We start from the raw sequence: 18511 nt of genomic DNA, 5'->3' as shown, positions 1-18511 counted from the left end.
CCGTGATGGCGAGATCATGGAGCGGGCAGTCCTTCCCCGGGAGGAAGAGCAGCTCCGTCTTGCCGAGGTTCAGCTTGAGGTGGTGATCCGACATCCACACTGATATGTCTGCCAGACATGCAGAGATGCGATTCACCACCTGGTTATCAGAAGGGGGAAAGGAGAAAATTAATTGTGTGTCGTCTGCGTAGCAATGATAGGAGAGACCATGTGAGGATATGACAGAGCCAAGTGACTTGGTGTTTTGATAACGATAAAACTGTAATTACACAACTATGTAATACCATAAGAATATTTTAGTTTTTTTATGGAATGTATTGTAACAATGATAAACTGTTTTGGTACCTACTTTGAAATGTTTTGAGTTTGTAATGTTAAAAATATTAAAATAAACAGGACTGTAAAATAATGCATTTTCTTTTCTCTCCACCACGTCCCCAGGGACATGACGGAGGTGGTGCACATCAAAGACAGGAAGGAAGTCATCCATGAGCTGAAATTCTCGCCGGACGGCTCTTACCTGGCTGTTGGCTCCAACGACAGCCTGGTGGACATCTATGCTGTTGCGCAGCGCTACAAGAAGGTGGGTGAGTGCAACCACTCCACCTCTTTCATCACCCACCTGGACTGGTCGGTGGACAGCCGCTTCCTGCAGACCAACGACGGGGCAGGGGAGAGGCTCTTCTACAGAATGCCAGGTAAAACCACTCTTAAATATTATAATAGAATGGCATGACTGGTCTAATGTCTACCGTGTCGACATAGGTTCGATTCCGGCCTACTGCTCTTTGACATAACCTCTCACTATCTTTTCAATAAAATCAAAACAATCCATTAAAAAATCCATGAATACAATAAAAGGGTACAGTAACACTTCACCTTAAAGGTGCAATATTCAGTTCAATCAACAACAAAGAGGTCACCCCGCTACTGTTTTGGTAAACAGTTGATGGATTGGAGAAATGTAACCAGTTGATTTACAGTTGAGTGACATGTCTCTATGCTCTTCTCCCTCTTCTCTATAGTGGGGAAGCTCCTTACCAAAGAGGAGACTAAGGGAATCCATTGGATGACCTGGACAGGCATCATCGGGCCCGAGGTCAATGGGATCTGGCCCAAGTATGCCAACGTCACAGACATAAATTCCGTGGACGCCAACTACAGCAGTGCCGTGCTGGTGACTGGGGATGACTTTGGCCTCGTCAAGCTTTTCAGGTTCCCGTGTCTTAAGAAAGGTCAGGCCAAATGTGTTTTCTTACAAGCCTTTCTCACAGGCATGCAGAGTGCCTATAGCAAATATGTTCTTTGTTTTTCTGGTCACACTTTATTTGTGATAGATGGTGATACTATCTGTTGATAAGCAACTGCTTGTAAGGTTAGGGTTAGGTTTAGAATAAGGGTTAGGGATAGTAGATAGTTGGAATGTTACTGCTAGTCTGTAGAGAATCCACAGATGGACTATAGAAAATAAAGGGTTACAGTTTTTTTTCCACACACAGTACCAGTCAAAGGTTTGGACACACCTATTCATTCCAGGGTTTTTTCTGTATTTTAACTATTTTCTACATTGTAGAATAATAGTGAAGACATCAAAACTATGAAATAACACATATGGAATCATGTAGTAACCAAAAAAGTGTTAAACAAATCAAAATATATTTTATATTTGAGATTCTTCAAACAGCCACCCTTTGCCTTGATGACAGCTTTGCACACTCTTGGCATTCTCTCAACCAGCTTCATGAGGTAGTCACCTACAATGCATTTCAATTAACAGGTGTGCCTTGTTAAAATTGTGGAATTTCTTTCCTTCTTAATGCGTTTGAGCCAATCAGTTGTGTTGTGACAAGGTCGGAGTGGTATACAGAAGATAGACCTATTTGGTAAAAGACCAAGTCCATATTATGGCAAGAACAGCTCAAATAAGCAAAGAGAAACGACAGTCCATCATTACTTTAAGACATGAAGTTCAGTCAATACAGAACATTTCAAGAACTTTTAAAGTTTCTTCAAGTGCAATCGCAAAAACCATAAAGCGCTATGATGAAACTGGCTCTCATGAGGACCACCACAGGAAAGGAAGACCCAGAGTTACCTCTGCTGCAGAAGATAAGTTCATTAGAGTTACCAGCCTCAGAAATTGCAGCCCAATTAAATGCTTCACAGAGTTCAAGTCACGCATCTCAACATCAACTGTTCAGAGGGGAATTGCTGCAAAGAAACCACTACTAAAGGACACCAATAAGAAGAAGAGACCTGCTTGGGCCAAGAAACACGAGCAATGGACATTGGACCGGTGGAAATGTGTCCTGTCGCCTGGAGTCCAAATTTGAGATTTTTGGTTCTAACCGCTGTGTCTTTGTGAGACACAGTGTGGGTGAACGGATGATCTCCGCATGTGTAGTTCCCACTGTAAAGCATGGAGGAGGAGGTGTTATGGTGTGTGGGTGCTTTGCTGGTGACAGTGTCTGTGATTTATTTAGAATGCAAGGCACACTTAACCAGCATGGCTACCACAGCATTCTGCAGCGATACGCCATCCCATCTGGTTTGCGCTTAGTGGGACTATCATTTGTTTTTCAACAGGACAAATACCGAAAACACACCTCTAGGCTGTGTAAGGGCTATTTGACCTAGGAGAGTGATGGAGTGCTGCATCAGATGACCTGGCCTCCACAATCACCCGACCTGAAGATGGTTTGGGAAGAGTTGGACCGCAGAGTGAAGGAAAAGCAGCCAACAAGTGCTCAGCATATGTGGGAACTCCTTCAAGACTGTTGGAAAAGCTTTCCTCATGAAGCTTGTTGAGAGAGTGCCAAGAGTGTGCAAAGTTGTCATCAAGGCAAAGGGTGGCTACTTTGAAGAATCAAACACTTTTTTGGTTACTACATGATTCCATATGTGTTATTTCATAGTTGTGATGTCTTCACTATTATTCTACAATATAGAAAATAGTAAAAATAAAGAAAAACCTTTGAATGAGTAGGTGTCCAAACTTTTGACTGGTAATGTAGGTCACCATTATAATCTATAATGATGGAATTCAATCATCTGAAAAAATATACTTTATTGATAGCCATAACACTACCATTACCAAGCAATGTTATGGCCATCTTATCAAGACATATCTTATTTTAAAAAATGTCACAGTTCAGCTTCCTAATATACTGTATGTTTTATATATGTTATGTCCCACTTGGTTTCCTTAAATGCATTATTGTGTGGTCTTTGTGAAACAGCGGCTAAATTCAAGAAGTACATTGGCCATTCTGCCCATGTGACAAACGTGCGCTGGTCCCATGATCTCCAGTGGGTATTGAGCACTGGAGGGGCGGACCATGCCTTGTTCCAGTGGAAGTTTCTTCCAGAGGGGGTGATGAACGGCGTCCTGGAACCCCTCCTTCAAGGTGACAATTGCTGGATTACAAATTTACCCCAAGCCCCTACCCTTACATTTTTGTCAGGAATTTATCTCCAACCCTTACATTTATGTCACCTGGTTAATGTGCTGTCATAGCCTTTTGTCTGTTTATCTTCTGTCTGAATGGTATGAAAGAATGTAACTGTAAATGTCAAGTCTGGGTGATGAGTTGTTGGTTTGATCTACCTATTTATTTATCTATATCTATTGAATGGTCTCCATAAAGGTCAAAGGTCATCTATTCTGTGTTTGTGTTTGCATCTCCAGAGGGGTACGCGGATTCAAACAGTGGAGAATCTGACTCGGATGTGTCTGACGTTCCGGAGCTTGACTCTGACATTGAACAGGAGGCCCAGATCAGCTATGAACGACAGGTGGAGTAAAATATGTTGTGGAATAAGCCAATGCACAATTCCCCCCCACACCTATTGAAGCCCTAGTAAAGATATTAAAGTATTTTGGAAAGCATTTTTTCACAGAAGCAAAGCAGGCCTCGCTATTTTCTCTTTTCCCTAGTAAAAGTGCTACTGGGATTGGCCACTGTCTTGTAAAGTGTTATACACTACATGACCAAAAGTATGTGGACACCTGTTCGTCGAACATCTCATTCCAAACTCATGGGCATTCATATGGAGTTGGTCCCCCTTTGCTGCTATAACAGCCTCCACTCTTCTGGAAAGGCTTTCTACTAGATGTTGGAACATTGCTGCGGGGACTTGCTTCCATTCAGCCACAAGAGCATTAGTGAGGTCGGGCACTGATGTTGGGTGATTAGGCCTGGCTCGTGGTCGGCATTCCAATTCATTCCAAAGGCGATAGATGGGGTTGAGGTCAGGGTTTGTGCAGGCCAGTCAAGTTCTTCCACACCGATCTCGATTAACCATTTCTGTATGGACCTCGCTTTGTGCACGGGGGCATTGTCATGCTTAAACAGGAAAGGGCCTTCCCCAAACTGTTGCCATAAAGTTGGAAGCACAGAATCGTCTAGATTGTCATTGGATGCTGTAGCTTTAAGATTTCCCTTCACTGGAACTAAGGGGCCTAGCCCAAACCATGAAAAACAGCCCCAGAACATTATTCCTCCTCCACCAAACTTTACAGTTGGCACTATGCATTGGGGCAGGTAGTGTTCTCCTGGCATCCGTTAAACCCAGATTTGTCCGTCGGACTGCCAGATGGTGAAGCGTGATTCATCACTGCAGAGAACGCGTTTCCACTGCTCCAGAATCCAATGGCGGCGAGCTTTACACCACTCCAGCAGACGCTTGGCATTGCACATGGTGATCTTAGGCTTGTGTGCGACTGCTCAGCCATGGAAACCCATTTCATGAAGCTCCCAACAAACAGTTAGTGTGCTAACTTTGCTTCCAGAGGCAGTTTGGAATGCGGTAGTGAGTGTTGCAACCGAGGACAGACGATATTTCGCGCTACGCACTTTGTGGTCCCGTTTTTTGAGCTTGTGTGGCCTACCACTTCGCGGCTGAGTCGTTGTTGCTCATAGGCGTTTCCACTTCACAATAACAGCACTTACAGTTGACCAGGGCAGCACTAGCAGGGCATAAATTTGACGAACTGACTTGTTGGAAAGGTGGCATCCTATGATAGTCACTGAGCTCTTCAGTAAGGCCATTCTACTGCCAATGTTTGTCTATTTCATACACCTGTAAGCAACGAGTGTGGCAGAAATAGTCGAATCCACTAATTTGAAGGGGTAACATAATAACATTCTTAAACTGTCTCCTAGGTTTACAAAGAGGACCTCCCACAGCTGAGGAAGAAGCTAGTGGGCTCACTGAAACGACAGAAGGCACCAGACGAGGGGCTGCGTTTGCAGTTTGTTCACGGGTAAGGCACCTCAAGGGTGACTGTAAATGTATGTGCTGTCAGGCCACTTCAGATACTTGTGCAGTGTTTATTTAAAAAAATAATTTCCCCATGCAGCAGGTATCTATAAAATTCTACTCGTGCTTAAAGTATTTCTGCCAGAGTATGTTCTGCTGCGAAGTACCATAAAGTATCCAATAGCCTTGTTTCGACTATCAGGCCAGGTGAGGGCACGCTACTTTTAATCGACCAGTTAACATCAAATTATCCTGTAACTATAGATTTTTCCTGTAATTTCCTCATTGCACAGGTACAGAGGTTGTGACTGCAGGAACAACCTATTCTACACCCAGGCGGGGGAGGTGGTGTATCCCGTGGCAGCCGTGGCTGTGGTCTATAACCGTCAGCAGCACGCACAGCGTTTCTACCTGGGTCACGACGACGACATCCTCAGCCTCACCGTCCATCCGCTGAAGGACTATGTTGCGACCGGACAGGTAGACCCACAACGACATATTCATTTCTGTTTATTTACCCTACTTTTTCTGTCTCTCTCACGCTTGTGTAATAGCCTATACTGCTACAAACCACCACCATGTAATTGCATAGGAGTTCCTATGTAACTACTACACTTATACTGAAGTTAGTGTTACCATTATTTTTTAAATCCTGTTTTCTTAAATTGCCATGGCATATTTAAGAGTGAGTATTTCTATTCATGGTATATTTTAAGAGTGAGCATGTATAGTTAAATTGGAAGCTCTGTACCAACTCTGGTATTTTAGCAATGTACTGTATTTAGCATCCACTATGCATTTTGAATTTGAAAGTTGAATTTGTCCCCATGCTCAGGTTGGCAGGGACCCAGCCATCCATGTGTGGGACATCCAGACACTGAAGTGCTTGTCCTTGCTAAAGGGCCATCACCAAAGAGGGGTGTGTGCACTGGAGTTCACAGGTAGGCCTGTTCTTATGCTCAATGTTGGGGAGGGACTGTATTTTCCTTAGGTTTACTTTAGATGTGTTCGCTCCCAGGTTCTGGTAACAACACAGATGACAGACAGTAGATTCACAGTTGACTGATGTTTAATAAAGATTAAGTTTGGCACTTAAGTACAGGGCGCAGTAAATTATGTAACATGGGCTAGGCACTTGAGTGGCAATGGCTTTGATTGACAGCTTATTGTTAACCAAGAATCTAAATGCACACTTGTCTGCTCTACCTTTGGTAGACTGAAAGGTAGACTCAGCAATATGACAGGTCCTCTTTATATTGCTTTATTAGTGGCACTGTGCTTAGAACATAGCTGTATCATATTCATGTGGTTCCTGAGATGGTAGCCCTTTACACTCGTACCCATATACGGGTTGAAAATTGCAGATTTTGGCACTAATAAGCACCTAAATTGGAACGTAGTGGCTGTATAGTAACATGCTATACATGACGTCAGAGCTCTGGCTCTGCGCTTCACAGCGCTGTATGGGTTTTGACTGACAGCCGTTCTGAACTTGAGCACCGCACGCAACAAGAAGTTGCCCCCCCATCCCTCCTGGTAATTGGGCAACCTTTGCACATACAAATCATGCCCACCTGACCCAGATTAGGATTTATAATGGACTGTTTTTTCTAATTGCGAAAACAACAACAGTCATTTTGTGATTGCGGGGATGCAGGGTTGTGTTCCGAACGAAACCGCTACAAGTGTGCGTGCTCTAGTTCCTCAACGACACAGCTAGGAGAGCTAAAAAAGTACCTTATAGTTGAAGACTCTTCTTTGAGTCATAAAAGTGCATTGAAATTGCTTAGGAATTGTGAACACTTTGGAGTGGTGTGTGGCGACTTGGAGACACCATTAGTCCTCTCACTCAACCTAGTATTTGTTTGTCTAATGTTGCACCTACCCCACATTTTCCAGGAATCAAATTGTATTTGTCACGTGCTGAATACAACAGGTGTAGCTCTTAATGTGAAATGCTTACTTATCAACCCCTTAACCAAGAATGCAGAGTTTTATTTATAGTAAGAAAATATGTGAAAAAATACAAAACAAGGAACGCAATAAAATAGCAATAACATGGCTATATACAGGGGGGTACCGGTACCGAGTCAATGTGTGCAGGTACAGGTTAGTCGAGGTAATATGTAAATGTAGGTAGGGGTAAAGTGACTATGCATAGATGATAAACAGCTAGTAGCAGCAGCGTAAAAAAGGGGGTCAATGCAAATAGTCCGGGTAGCCATATGATTAACTCTTTAGCAGTCTTATGGCTTGGGGGTAGAAGCTGTTAAGGAGCCTTTTGGACCTAGACTTGGCACTCTGTTACCGCTTGCCATGCGGTAGCAGAGAGAACTGTCTATGACTTGGCTGGAGTCTTTGATACATTTTAGGGCCTTCCTCTTGGTATAGAGGTCCTGGATGGCTGGAAGCTTGGCCCCAGTGCTGTACTGGTCCGTACGCACTACCCTCTGTAGCGCCTTGCGGTCAGAGGCTGAGCAGTTGCCATACCAAGCGGTGATGCAACCAGTCAGGATGCTGTCGATGGTGCAGCTGTAGAATTTGAGGATCTGAGGACCCATGCCAAATCTTTTCAGTCTTCTGAGGGGGAATGGGCATTGTTGTGCCCTCTTCACGACTGTCTTGGTGTGTTTGGACCATGATAGTTTGTTAGTGATGTGGACACCAAGGAACATGAAGCTCTCGACCCGCTCCACTACAAGCCCGTCGATGTGAATGGGGCGTGCTCGGCCCTCCTTTTCCTGTAGTCTGCGATCAGCTCCTTTGTCTTGCTCATGTTGAGGGAGAGGTTGTTGTCCTCCTCCCTATAGGCTGTCTCATCATTGTCGGTGATTAGGCCTACCACCGTTGTGTCATCTGCAAACTTAATGATGGTGTTTTGAGTCGTGCGTGGCCACGCAGTCGTGGGTGAACAGGGAGGACAGGAGGGGAGTAAGCACGCACCCCTGAGGGGCCCCTGTGTTGAGGATCAGCGTGGCAGATGTGTTGTTGCCTACCCTTACCATCTGGAGGCGGCCCGTCAGGAAGTCCAGGATACATCATTACATTACATTTTAGTCATTTAGCAGACGCTCTTATCCAGAGCGACTTACAGGAGCAATTAGGGTTAAGTGCCTTGCTCAAGGGCACATTTACGTCATTTAGCAGACGCTCTTATCCAGAGCGACTCACCAATTGGTGCGTTCACCCTATAGCCAGTGGGATAACCACTTTACAATTTTTTGGGGGGGGGTAGGATTACTTTATCCTATCCCAGGTATTCCTTAAAGAGGTGGGGTTTCAAATGTCTCCGGAAGGTGGTGAGTGACTCCGCTGTCCTGGCGTCGTGAGGGAGCTTGTTCCACCATTGGGGTGCCAGAGCAGCGAACAGTTTTGACTGGGCTGAGCGGGAACTATGCTTCCGCAGAGGAAGGGGAGCCAGCAGGCCAGAGGTGGATGAACGCAATGCAGAGGGATACATTTGCAGAGGGAGGTGTTTAGTCCCAGGGTCCTTAGCTTAGTGATGAGCTTTGAGGGCACTATGGTGTTGAACGCTGAGTTGTAGTCAACGAACAGTATTCTCACGTAGGTGTTCCTATTGTCCAGGTGGGAAAGGGCAGTGTGGAGTGCAGTGTAGAGTGCATCATCTGTGGATCTGTTGGGGTGTTATGCGAATTGTAGTGGGTCTAGGGTTTCTGGGATGACTGTGTTGTGAGCCATGACCAGCCTTTGAAAGCACTTCATGGCTACAGATGTGAGTGCTACAGGGCGGTAGTCATTTAGGCAGGTTACCTTCGCTTTCTTGGGCACAGGGACTATGGTGGTCTGCTTGAAACATGTAGGCATTACGGACTCAGTCAGGGAGAGTTTGAAAATGTCAGTGCAGGCACTTGCCAGTTGGTCAGCGCATGCTCTGAGTACGCGTCCTGGTAATCCGTCTGGCCCTGCGGTCTTGTGAATGTTGACCTGTTTAAAGGTCTTACTCACATCGGCTATGGAGAGCGTTATCGCTCAGTCGTCCGGAACAGCTGGTGCTCTCATGCATGGTTCAGTGTTGGTTACCTCGAAGCGAGCATAGAAGGCAATTAGCTCCTCTGGTAGGCTCGTGTCACTGAGCAGCTCGCGGCTGGGTTTCCCTTTGTAATCCATGATAGTTTGCTAAATGTTACTGAATGTATCCAGAGTATTTTCAGATTTCGTTATCAACAAATGCAGCGAAAAGTACAGTAAATGTAAAATGCACATAAAATCAACAGTGAAGGAGGAGATCGCAGCAGCTGTGTTCTTTGTGGCTCGGCTGGCAAAGCGCCACAATTTGTTTTAATGACGTATAGAGCTGGTCTTCTTTATTAAACAATCTTTATTAAGAGCTGTCATTTTATTGTGAGGAACTGCAGTTTTATCAGATGTTTCTTCCCGTTATGTTAGTGATCTTTAATTCAATACAGCTCAAGTCTGTCAATTTCTGCTCAACCAAATTCAATACAGGATCACTCACATAACGGAGGACAAAACAAAAAAAATGTCTAAAACTGCAGCTCCTCACAATAAAATGACAGCTCTTAATAAAGATTGTTTAATAAAGAAGACCAGCTCTATACGACATTAAAACAAATCGTTTGGATTCAGGCTTGTCAGGTGAACTTGTGTACTCACCTTTTTGGTCTAATAATTTTCCCATTATTTCCAAACTGTTCCCTTTCAATCGCTACCATGGTTATGCATATGCTTTTCATATTTCTTCTGTAAGAAACATTTCAATTTAACCCTATCCATATAGGCCAATTCCCACAAGTGTAAAGGGTTAAACACTTCTGCAGGCATTGCGAGATCTGATAAGCTGTGCAGCTCAACTGTGATAGATGACCTGGAACAAAGGGATACCAGATTTCTTGATTGCTCCAATAGCTGACACAAATTAAATTGTGTCCATGTTTCTGGATGTCTAAAAGCTGCTGACTTTTACTGTATGCGGCTGTATGAACACATGAGAGGATGGGATAACAAAGAGGGCATAACAAAATGGCTGTCTCTTCCCTTTGGCCCGCAGTGGATGGGAAGAGTCTTGTTTCTGTGGGCATTGACGAAGGTCATTCCATCGTGTTGTGGGACTGGAAGAAAGGCGAGAAACTGGCAAAAGCAAGGTACAGTATGCATTCAATAAACCAGGACATTCCCATTCAAGGTTATTTACCTCCATCCACAACTGTTCAAGCATTCCTATGGAATAAACACATAAATCAAGATGTAAAGATTGACTAAAAAGGGTGATTGATTGTAAAAGATGGAGAACAAGTTCTGGGTTCTGCTTTTCATTCCCTAGGGGCCACAAAGATAAGCTTTTTGTGGTGAAATGCAACCCCTTCCGTATGGACAAGCTTGTCACCGTGGGAATTAAGCATATCAAATTCTGGCAACACACAGGTATTCCCCATGATTATTTCCATTCCCAATATCAAGTTAATTTAGCAACAGTTGTTTTTCCTGGGGTTCGCACAAAACATGGTGGCACTTTATTTTACCCAACAGAAATGTATTTACTAAGACATTTAAATTACACGATAAATGGTAATTATTCTGCAATGTCCATGTAAGAATTGTGATATTTAACAATGGTTTGACAATGCAACTGTTCAGTAAAGTATGAATTATTATGAATTACTTTGTTGCGCTCTAACATACAGTGGCTTGCGAAAGTATTCACCCCCCTTCGCATTTTTCCTATTTTGTTGCCTTACAACACGGAATTAAAATGGATTTTTTGGGGGTTTGTATCATTTGATTTACACAACATGCCTACCACTTTGAAGATGCAAAATAAAAAAATTGTTGAAACAAACAAGAAATAAGACAAAAAAAACAGAACTTGAGCGTGCATAACTATTCACCACCTTTTGCAGCAATTACAGCTGCAAGTCTCTTGGGGTATGTCTCTATAAGCTTGGCACATCTAGCCACTTGGATTTTTGCCCATTCTTCAAGGCAAAACTGCTCCAGCTCCTTCAAGTTGGATGGGTTCCGCCGGTGTACAGCAATCTTTATGTCATACCACAGATTCTCAATTGGATTGAGGTCTGGGCTTTGACTAGGCCATTCCAAGACATTTAAATGTTTCCCCTTAAACCACTTGAGTGTTGCTTTAGCAGTATGCTTAGGGTCATTGTCCTGCTGAAAGGTGAACCTCCGTCCCAGTCTCAAATCTCTGGAAGACTGAAACAGGTTTCCCTCAAGAATTTCCCTGTATTTAGCGCCATCCATCATTCCTTCAATTCTGACCAGTTTCCCAGTCCCTGCTGATGAAAAACATCCCCACAGCATGATGCTGCCACCACCATGCTTCACTGTGGGGATGGTGTTCTCGGGGTGATGAGAGGAGTTTTGTTTGCGCCAGACATAACGTTTTCCTTGATGGCCAAAAAGCTCAGTTTTAGTCTCATCTGACCAGAGTACCTTTTTCCATATGTTTGGGGAGTCTCCCACATGCCTTTTGGCGAACACCAAATGTGTTTGCTTATTTTTTTCTTTAAGCAATGGCTTTTTTCTGGCCACTCTTCCGTAAACCCCAGCTCTGTGGAGTGTACGGCTTAAAGTGGTCCTATGAACAGATACTCCAATCTCTGCTGTGGAGCTTTGCAGCTCCTTCCGGGTTCTCTTTGGTCTCTTTGTTGCCTCTCTGATTAATGCCCTCCTTGCCATGGTCTGTGAGTTTTGGTGGGCGGCCCTCTCTTGGCAGGTTTGTTGTGGTGCCATATTCTTAAAAAATTTTTTATAATGGATTTAATGGTGCTCCGTGGGATGTTCAAAGTTTCGGATATTTTTTTATAACCCAACCCTGATCTGTACTTCTCCACAACTTTGTCCCTGACCTGTTCATGGTGCCCCTTGCTTAGTGGTGGTGCCCCTTGCTTAGTGGTGTTGCAGACTCTGAGGCCTTTCAGAACAGGTGTGTATATATATATATATACTGAGATCATGTGACAGATCATGTGACACTTAGATTGCACACAGGTGGACATTATTTAACTAATTATGTGACTTCTGAAGGTAATTGGTTGCACCAGATCTTATTTAGGGGCTTCATAGCAAAGGGGGTGAATACATATGCATGCACCACTTTTCTATTATATATGTTTTAGAATTTTTTTAAACAAGTTATTTTTTTCATTTCACTTCACCAATTTGGACTATTTTGTGTATGTCCATTACATGAAATCCAAATAAAAATCCATTTAAATTACAGGTTGTAATGCAACAAAATAGGAAAAACAATGAATACTTTTGCAAGGCACTGTATTATCTAAATGAACACCATACAAACTATTAAAGTGTGGTTGTTCACTTTGGCAACAGTACTGTTTTGTTGTTGTGGCATTGTAAAAAAAAACGACAAAGTTTAAATCAACCTTTGACTCTGAACTCTTTAAGAAATAGTTTTGTATGAAAGACTGCATGTGTTGGACCCAAGGTGGAGGCCTCACATTCAAAAGGGGTATCTTTGGAAACCTCGGAAAGCTAGAGACCATGATGTCCGTCTGCTACGGGCGCTCGGAGGACCTGGTTTTCTCAGGTTCCACCACTGGGGATGTATACATCTGGAGAGAGACCACCCTCATGAAGGCCATCAAAGCCCACGACGGTCCAGTGTTCGCTATGTGCTCTCTTGACAAGGTACCCGGTCTCCCCAACCATCACGTAACAGTAAACTCTTTTGACTAGTACTTATTGCCTCACTTTATGAGCCGGTTTCCCGGACACAGATTATCCTTATCCTGGACTAAAAAGCATTTATAATGGAGATTCTCCATTGAAAAGTATTATTTTTTTGGGTCCAGGACTAGACTTCATCTGGGAAACCAGCCCCAAAACTGTCCTTCTCTGGATTAATTAACAGGATATCTTTACTTGGCAGCTCAGTACTCCATCAGCAGACATGGCACATGCCTACTCTTCTTTACTCATCTATGCATGATCTTGACCTGTCGTTTACTTGTAGACCTAGGTAGAATATAGAATACATATGTCACGTAATGGCTACCTTGGAAACTGCAGCAGAACACAGCTTGGATCTAAATGAGTGAAGGCAGTGATTGAACGAAACGAGAGAAAAAGGAATTGGGCGATTATTTCCCCCCCCTGGTGACAGTCCCCTCGTTCTCTCACAGGGGTTTGTGACTGGGGGCAAGGACGGCGTGGTGGAGCTATGGGACGACATGTTTGAGAGGTGCCTGAAGACCTACGCCATCAAAAGGTCTTCGCTGTCTGCTTCATCTAAAGGTATGCTGTCTTCACTTTGTTTCTCACTATCCACCATTTCTTCACATCCAAAAGCAGGCTATTATAGACTATTCTATAAAAAAAAATGTAAGCCATGTACAGTATCTCACCCCTAAAGCTATTCTCCAGGTAAACTTGTCAAAGAATTCAAGCAGTAATTTACCAATATTGATAAATACTATGATTATGAATGAATACATTATTAATTTATTGAAAAAAATGAATGAATGCCATAGGCAGCAACAACTTCCATCAGTACAAATAATGGTAATTGTTGCCGTTTGCTTGCTGCTATTTTGGAATTTATGTTTGCTCTTTGGCATCACCTCCTGCTTCTTTCCTTAGGATTGCTGCTGGAGGACAACCCATCTATCCGCGCCATCAACCTTGGACATGGACACATCCTTGTGGGGACCAAAAATGGAGAGATTTTGGAAATTGACAAGAGCGGCCCAATGACGTTGTTGGTTCAGGTGCGCGGAGGGGGAGGATGTAATAGTTAGACTTAAGATCAGAATTTATGCAGATTTTCACTCTGTGTATGTCTGTCTTAAAAATCCTAACAAATGGTTTGACAATTACGTGTGTGTGTTTAGGGTCACATGGAGGGTGAGGTGTGGGGTTTGGCTGCTCACCCTCTTCTTCCCATATGTGCCACTGTAAGTGACGACAAAACGCTCAGAATCTGGGAACTCTCCGCCAACCATCGCATGGTAGCTGTCCGCAAACTTAAAGGTACCTACTATTATTTTGTCTTGTTAAATATATATATATATATTTTTTTATAAAGGTTAAATTGATAAAAAATACTGGTACATCTGCAATGTGTATATATAGAAACGTTTGTGGTTGTACGCACATCCTTAAAAAACGTAGGTGCTGGGTTAATGAAGAACACTTGAAAAGAACAAAAAGGCCCGCACACTGAATATGCTCCCAATTACCACCTTTATTGAAAACGTTTCAATCAACAAGGATCTTTGTTAGGTCAAAATATCTGCAATGCATGACATTTAAAACGATAGGGCCTTACAATGATACATCTCAATATGCTCTATATGCTGTACTGAAAGACAACCACTGTCCCCCAAAATTAAATATAAAAAACCTTGCTATTCAGTAGCAAGTATCTTCAAAATTATCCTCTCAAAATACAGCCTTATGAGTGTCTGCAATTTTTCTTTCTACCTCCATGTACAGTACCAGTCAAAAGTGCTCAGTATATGTGGGAACTCCTTCAAGACTGTTGGAAAAGCATTCCAGCTGACTTCCTCATGAAGGTGGTTGAGAGAATGCCAAGAGTATGCAAAGCTGTCATCAAGGCAAAGGGGTGTCTACTTTGAAGAATCTCAAATATAAAATATATTTTGATTTGTTTAACACTTTATTGGTTACTACATGATTCCATATGTGTTATTTCATCGTTTTGTCTTCACTATTATTCTACAATGTAGAACATTTTAAAAATAAAGAAAAACCCCAGGAATGAGTAGGTGTGTCCAAACTATTGACTGGTACTGTATGTTTAAAATATTTGTTTGTGTGGCTGAAATCATGATCATGTATCATAGCTAAGATTTCTTTTTATTTGAGGCGGTAGATGCTGTGCCTTTTCTCCTGATGGGAAGGCCTTAGCCGTGGGCCTGAATGACGGCAGTTTCCTGGTGGTGAATGCCGACACCTTGGAGGACATGGTGACCTTCCATCACCGCAAAGAGATCATCTCAGATATCAGGTTCTGCCAAGGTATTTCCAGGATGTGGTCATGTGTTAAATATTCAAATATTTTTGCAGACTAGGGTTTCATCGCGGGAACGGGGTTTTCGAGATTTACAGAGTTTTCCCGCCCAAACCCACTCCTGACGACATGGATTGGCCTAGTTACAGTTTTTACTTAAATCGGCTAAAAAATCTATGGCAAGACTTGAAAATGGCTGTCTAGCAATGATCAGCAACCAACTTGACAGAGCTTGAAGAATTTAACAAAGAATAATGTGCAAATATTGTACAATACAAGTCTGCAAAGCTCTTAAAAACTTACCCAGAAAGCCTCACATCTGTAATCACTGCCAAAGGTGATTATAACATGTATTGACTGAAGGGGTTGAATATTTACAGTTGAAGTCGGAAGTTTACATACACTTAGGTTGGAGTTATTAAAACTCGTGTTTCAACCACTCCACAAATGTCTTGTTAACAAACTATAGTCTTGTGCATGACACAAGTAATTTTTCCAACAATTGTTCACAGACAGATTATTTCACTTAAAATTCACTGCACAATTCCAGTGGGTCAGAAGTTTACATACACTAAGTTGACTGTGCCTTTAAACAGCTTGGAAAATTCCAGAAAATGATTTAATGGCTTTAGAAGATTCCGATAGGCTAATTGACATCATTTGCGTCAATTGGAGGTGTACCTGTGGATGTATTTCAAGGCCTACCTTCAAACTCAGTGCCTCTTTGCTTGACATCATGGGAAAATCTAAAGAAATCAGCCAAGACCTCTGTTCCCAAGTCTGGTTCATCCTTGGGAGCAATTTCCAAACGCCTGAAGGTACCACGTGCATCTGTACAAACAACAGTACGCAAGTATAAACACCATGGGATGACGCAGCCGTCATACCGCTCAGGAAGGAGACACGTTCTGTCTCCTACAGATGAACGTACTTTGGTGTGAAAAGTGCAAATCAATCCCAGAACAACAGCAAAGGACCTTGTGAAGATGCTGGAGGAAACAGGTACAAAAGTATCTATATCCACAGTAAAACAAGTCTTATATAGACATAACCTGAAAGGCCACTCAGCAAGGAAGAAGCCACTGCTCCAAAACCGCCATAAAAAAGCCAGACTACGGTTTGCAACTGCACATGGGGACAAAGATTGTACTTTTTGGAGAAATGTCCTCTGGTCTGATGAAACAAAAATAGAACTGTTTGGCCATAATGACCATCGTTATATTTGGAGGAAAACGGGGGCAGCTTGCAAGCCGAAGCGTTTGACCCAAGTTAAACAATTTAAAGGCAATGCTACCAAATACTAATTGAGTGTATGTAAACTTCTGACCCACTGGGAATGTGATGAAAGAAATAAAAGCTGAAATAAATCATTCTCTCTACTATTATTCTGACATTTCACATTCTTAAAATAAAGTGGTGATCCTAACTGACCTAAGACAGGGAATTTCTACTAGGATTAAATGTCAGGAATTGTGAAACTGAGTTTAAATGTGTTTGGCTAAGGTGTATGTAAATTTCCGACTTCAACTGTATCTAATCAAGATATATTAGTGTTGTATTTTTCATGAATTTTTTCAAATGTTAGAATTTCTCTTCCACTTTGACATAGATCGTTGACAAAAATGACAAATCAATTTGAATCCCACTTTGTATCACAATAACATTTAGAAAAAGTCAAGGGGTGTGAATACTTTCTGAAGGCACTGTATATATACAGTACCAGTCAAAAGTTTGGACACACCTACTCATTCAAGGGCTTTTCTTTATTTGTACTATTTTCTACATTGTAGAATAATAGTGAAGACATCAAAACTATGAAATAACATGCATGCAATCATGTAGTAACCAAAAAAGTGTTAAACAAATGAAAATCTATTTTATATTTGAGATTCTTCAAACAACCACCCTTTGCCTTTATGACAGCTTTGCATTCTCTCAACCAGCTTCACCTGGAATGCTTTTCCAACCGTCTTGAAGGAGTTCCCACATATGCTGAGCACTTGTTGGCTGCTATTCCTTCACTGCCGTCTGACTCATCCCAAACCATCTCAATTTGTTTGAGGTCGGGGGATTGTGGAGGTCAGGTCATCTGATGCAGCACTCCATCACTCTCCTTCTTGGTAAAATAGCCCTTACACAGCCTGGAGGTGTGTTGGGTCATTGTCCTGTTGAAAAAGAAGGTATAGTCCCACTAATCCCAAATCAGATGGGATGGCGTATCGCTGCAGAATGCTGTGGTAGCCATGCTGGTTAAGTGTGCCTTGAATTCTAAATAAATCATAGACGGTGTCACCAGCAATGCACCCCCACACCATAAAACCTCCTCCTCCATGCTTTACGGTGGGAACTACACATGCGGAGATCATCCGTTCACCCACACTGCGTCTCACAAAGCCACAGCGGTTGGAACCAAAAATCTCCAATTTGGACTCCAGACCAAAGGACAAATTTCCACCGGTCTAATTTCCATTAGTAGTGGTTTCTTTGCAACATTTTGACCATGAAGGCCTGATTCACACAGTCTCATCTGAACAGTTGATGTTGAGCTGTGTCTGTGACTTGAACTCTGTGAAGCATTTATTTGGGCTGCAATTTCTGAGGCTGGTAACTCCAATGAACTTATCCTCTGCAGCAGAGGTAACTCTGGGTCTTCCTTTCCTGTGGCGGTCCTCATGAGAGCTAGTTTCATCATAGCGCTTGATGGTTTTTGTGACTGCACTTGAAGAAACTTTCAAAGTTCTTGTAATGATGGACTGTCGTTTCTCTTTGCTTATTTGAGCTGTTCTTGCCATAATAGGGACTTGGTCTTTTACCAAATAGCGCTATCTTCTGTATACCACCCCTACCTTGTCACAACAGAACTGATTGTCTCAAACGCAAATTAACTTTTAAGAAGGCACACCTGTTAATTGAAATGCATTCCAGGTGACTACCACATGAATCTGGTTGAGAGAATGCCAAGAGTGTGCAAAGCTGTCATCATGGCAAAGGGTGGCTATTTGAAGAATCTCAAAATGTCAAATATATTTTGATTTAACACTTTTTTGGTTACTACATGATTCCATGTGTGTTATTTCATGGTTTTGATATATTCACTATTATTCTACAATGTAAAAAATGAAAAAACCCTTGAATGAGTAGGTGTGTCCAAACTTTTGACTGGTAGTGTGTGTGTGTGTATGTATGTGTGTATATATATATACAGGTAAAAGTCAGTAAATTAGAATATTTTGAAAAACTTGATTTATTTCAGTAATT

General features: G+C 42.4%; 1 protein-coding gene across 1 annotated transcript in view; it reads left to right on the top strand.

Moving 5' to 3' along the window:
- The window catches only part of LOC311130366 (echinoderm microtubule-associated protein-like 6), a gene marked incomplete at both ends in the record, with an annotated part of 81746 nt that overhangs the window by 12143 nt on the left and 51092 nt on the right, over window positions 1-18511 (top strand). The window contains 14 exons of the mRNA XM_084163090.1: window positions 442-698; window positions 1026-1235; window positions 3240-3407; window positions 3689-3795; window positions 5166-5266; window positions 5556-5742; window positions 6098-6203; window positions 10292-10385; window positions 10565-10665; window positions 12707-12909; window positions 13404-13515; window positions 13861-13988; window positions 14112-14250; window positions 15109-15261. Coding sequence (XP_084019216.1) covers window positions 442-698; window positions 1026-1235; window positions 3240-3407; window positions 3689-3795; window positions 5166-5266; window positions 5556-5742; window positions 6098-6203; window positions 10292-10385; window positions 10565-10665; window positions 12707-12909; window positions 13404-13515; window positions 13861-13988; window positions 14112-14250; window positions 15109-15261 — 2066 coding nt within the window. The remainder of the gene's footprint in view (window positions 1-441; window positions 699-1025; window positions 1236-3239; window positions 3408-3688; window positions 3796-5165; window positions 5267-5555; window positions 5743-6097; window positions 6204-10291; window positions 10386-10564; window positions 10666-12706; window positions 12910-13403; window positions 13516-13860; window positions 13989-14111; window positions 14251-15108; window positions 15262-18511) is intronic.

The sequence above is a fragment of the Coregonus lavaretus genome (assembly GCF_964263955.1).
Source record: "Coregonus lavaretus genome assembly, chromosome: 6".
In the NCBI taxonomy this organism is placed as follows: Eukaryota; Metazoa; Chordata; class Actinopteri; order Salmoniformes; family Salmonidae; genus Coregonus; species Coregonus lavaretus.
Note: the sequence above shows the minus strand (reverse complement) of the source record. Positions and strands in the feature narration are given on the sequence as shown.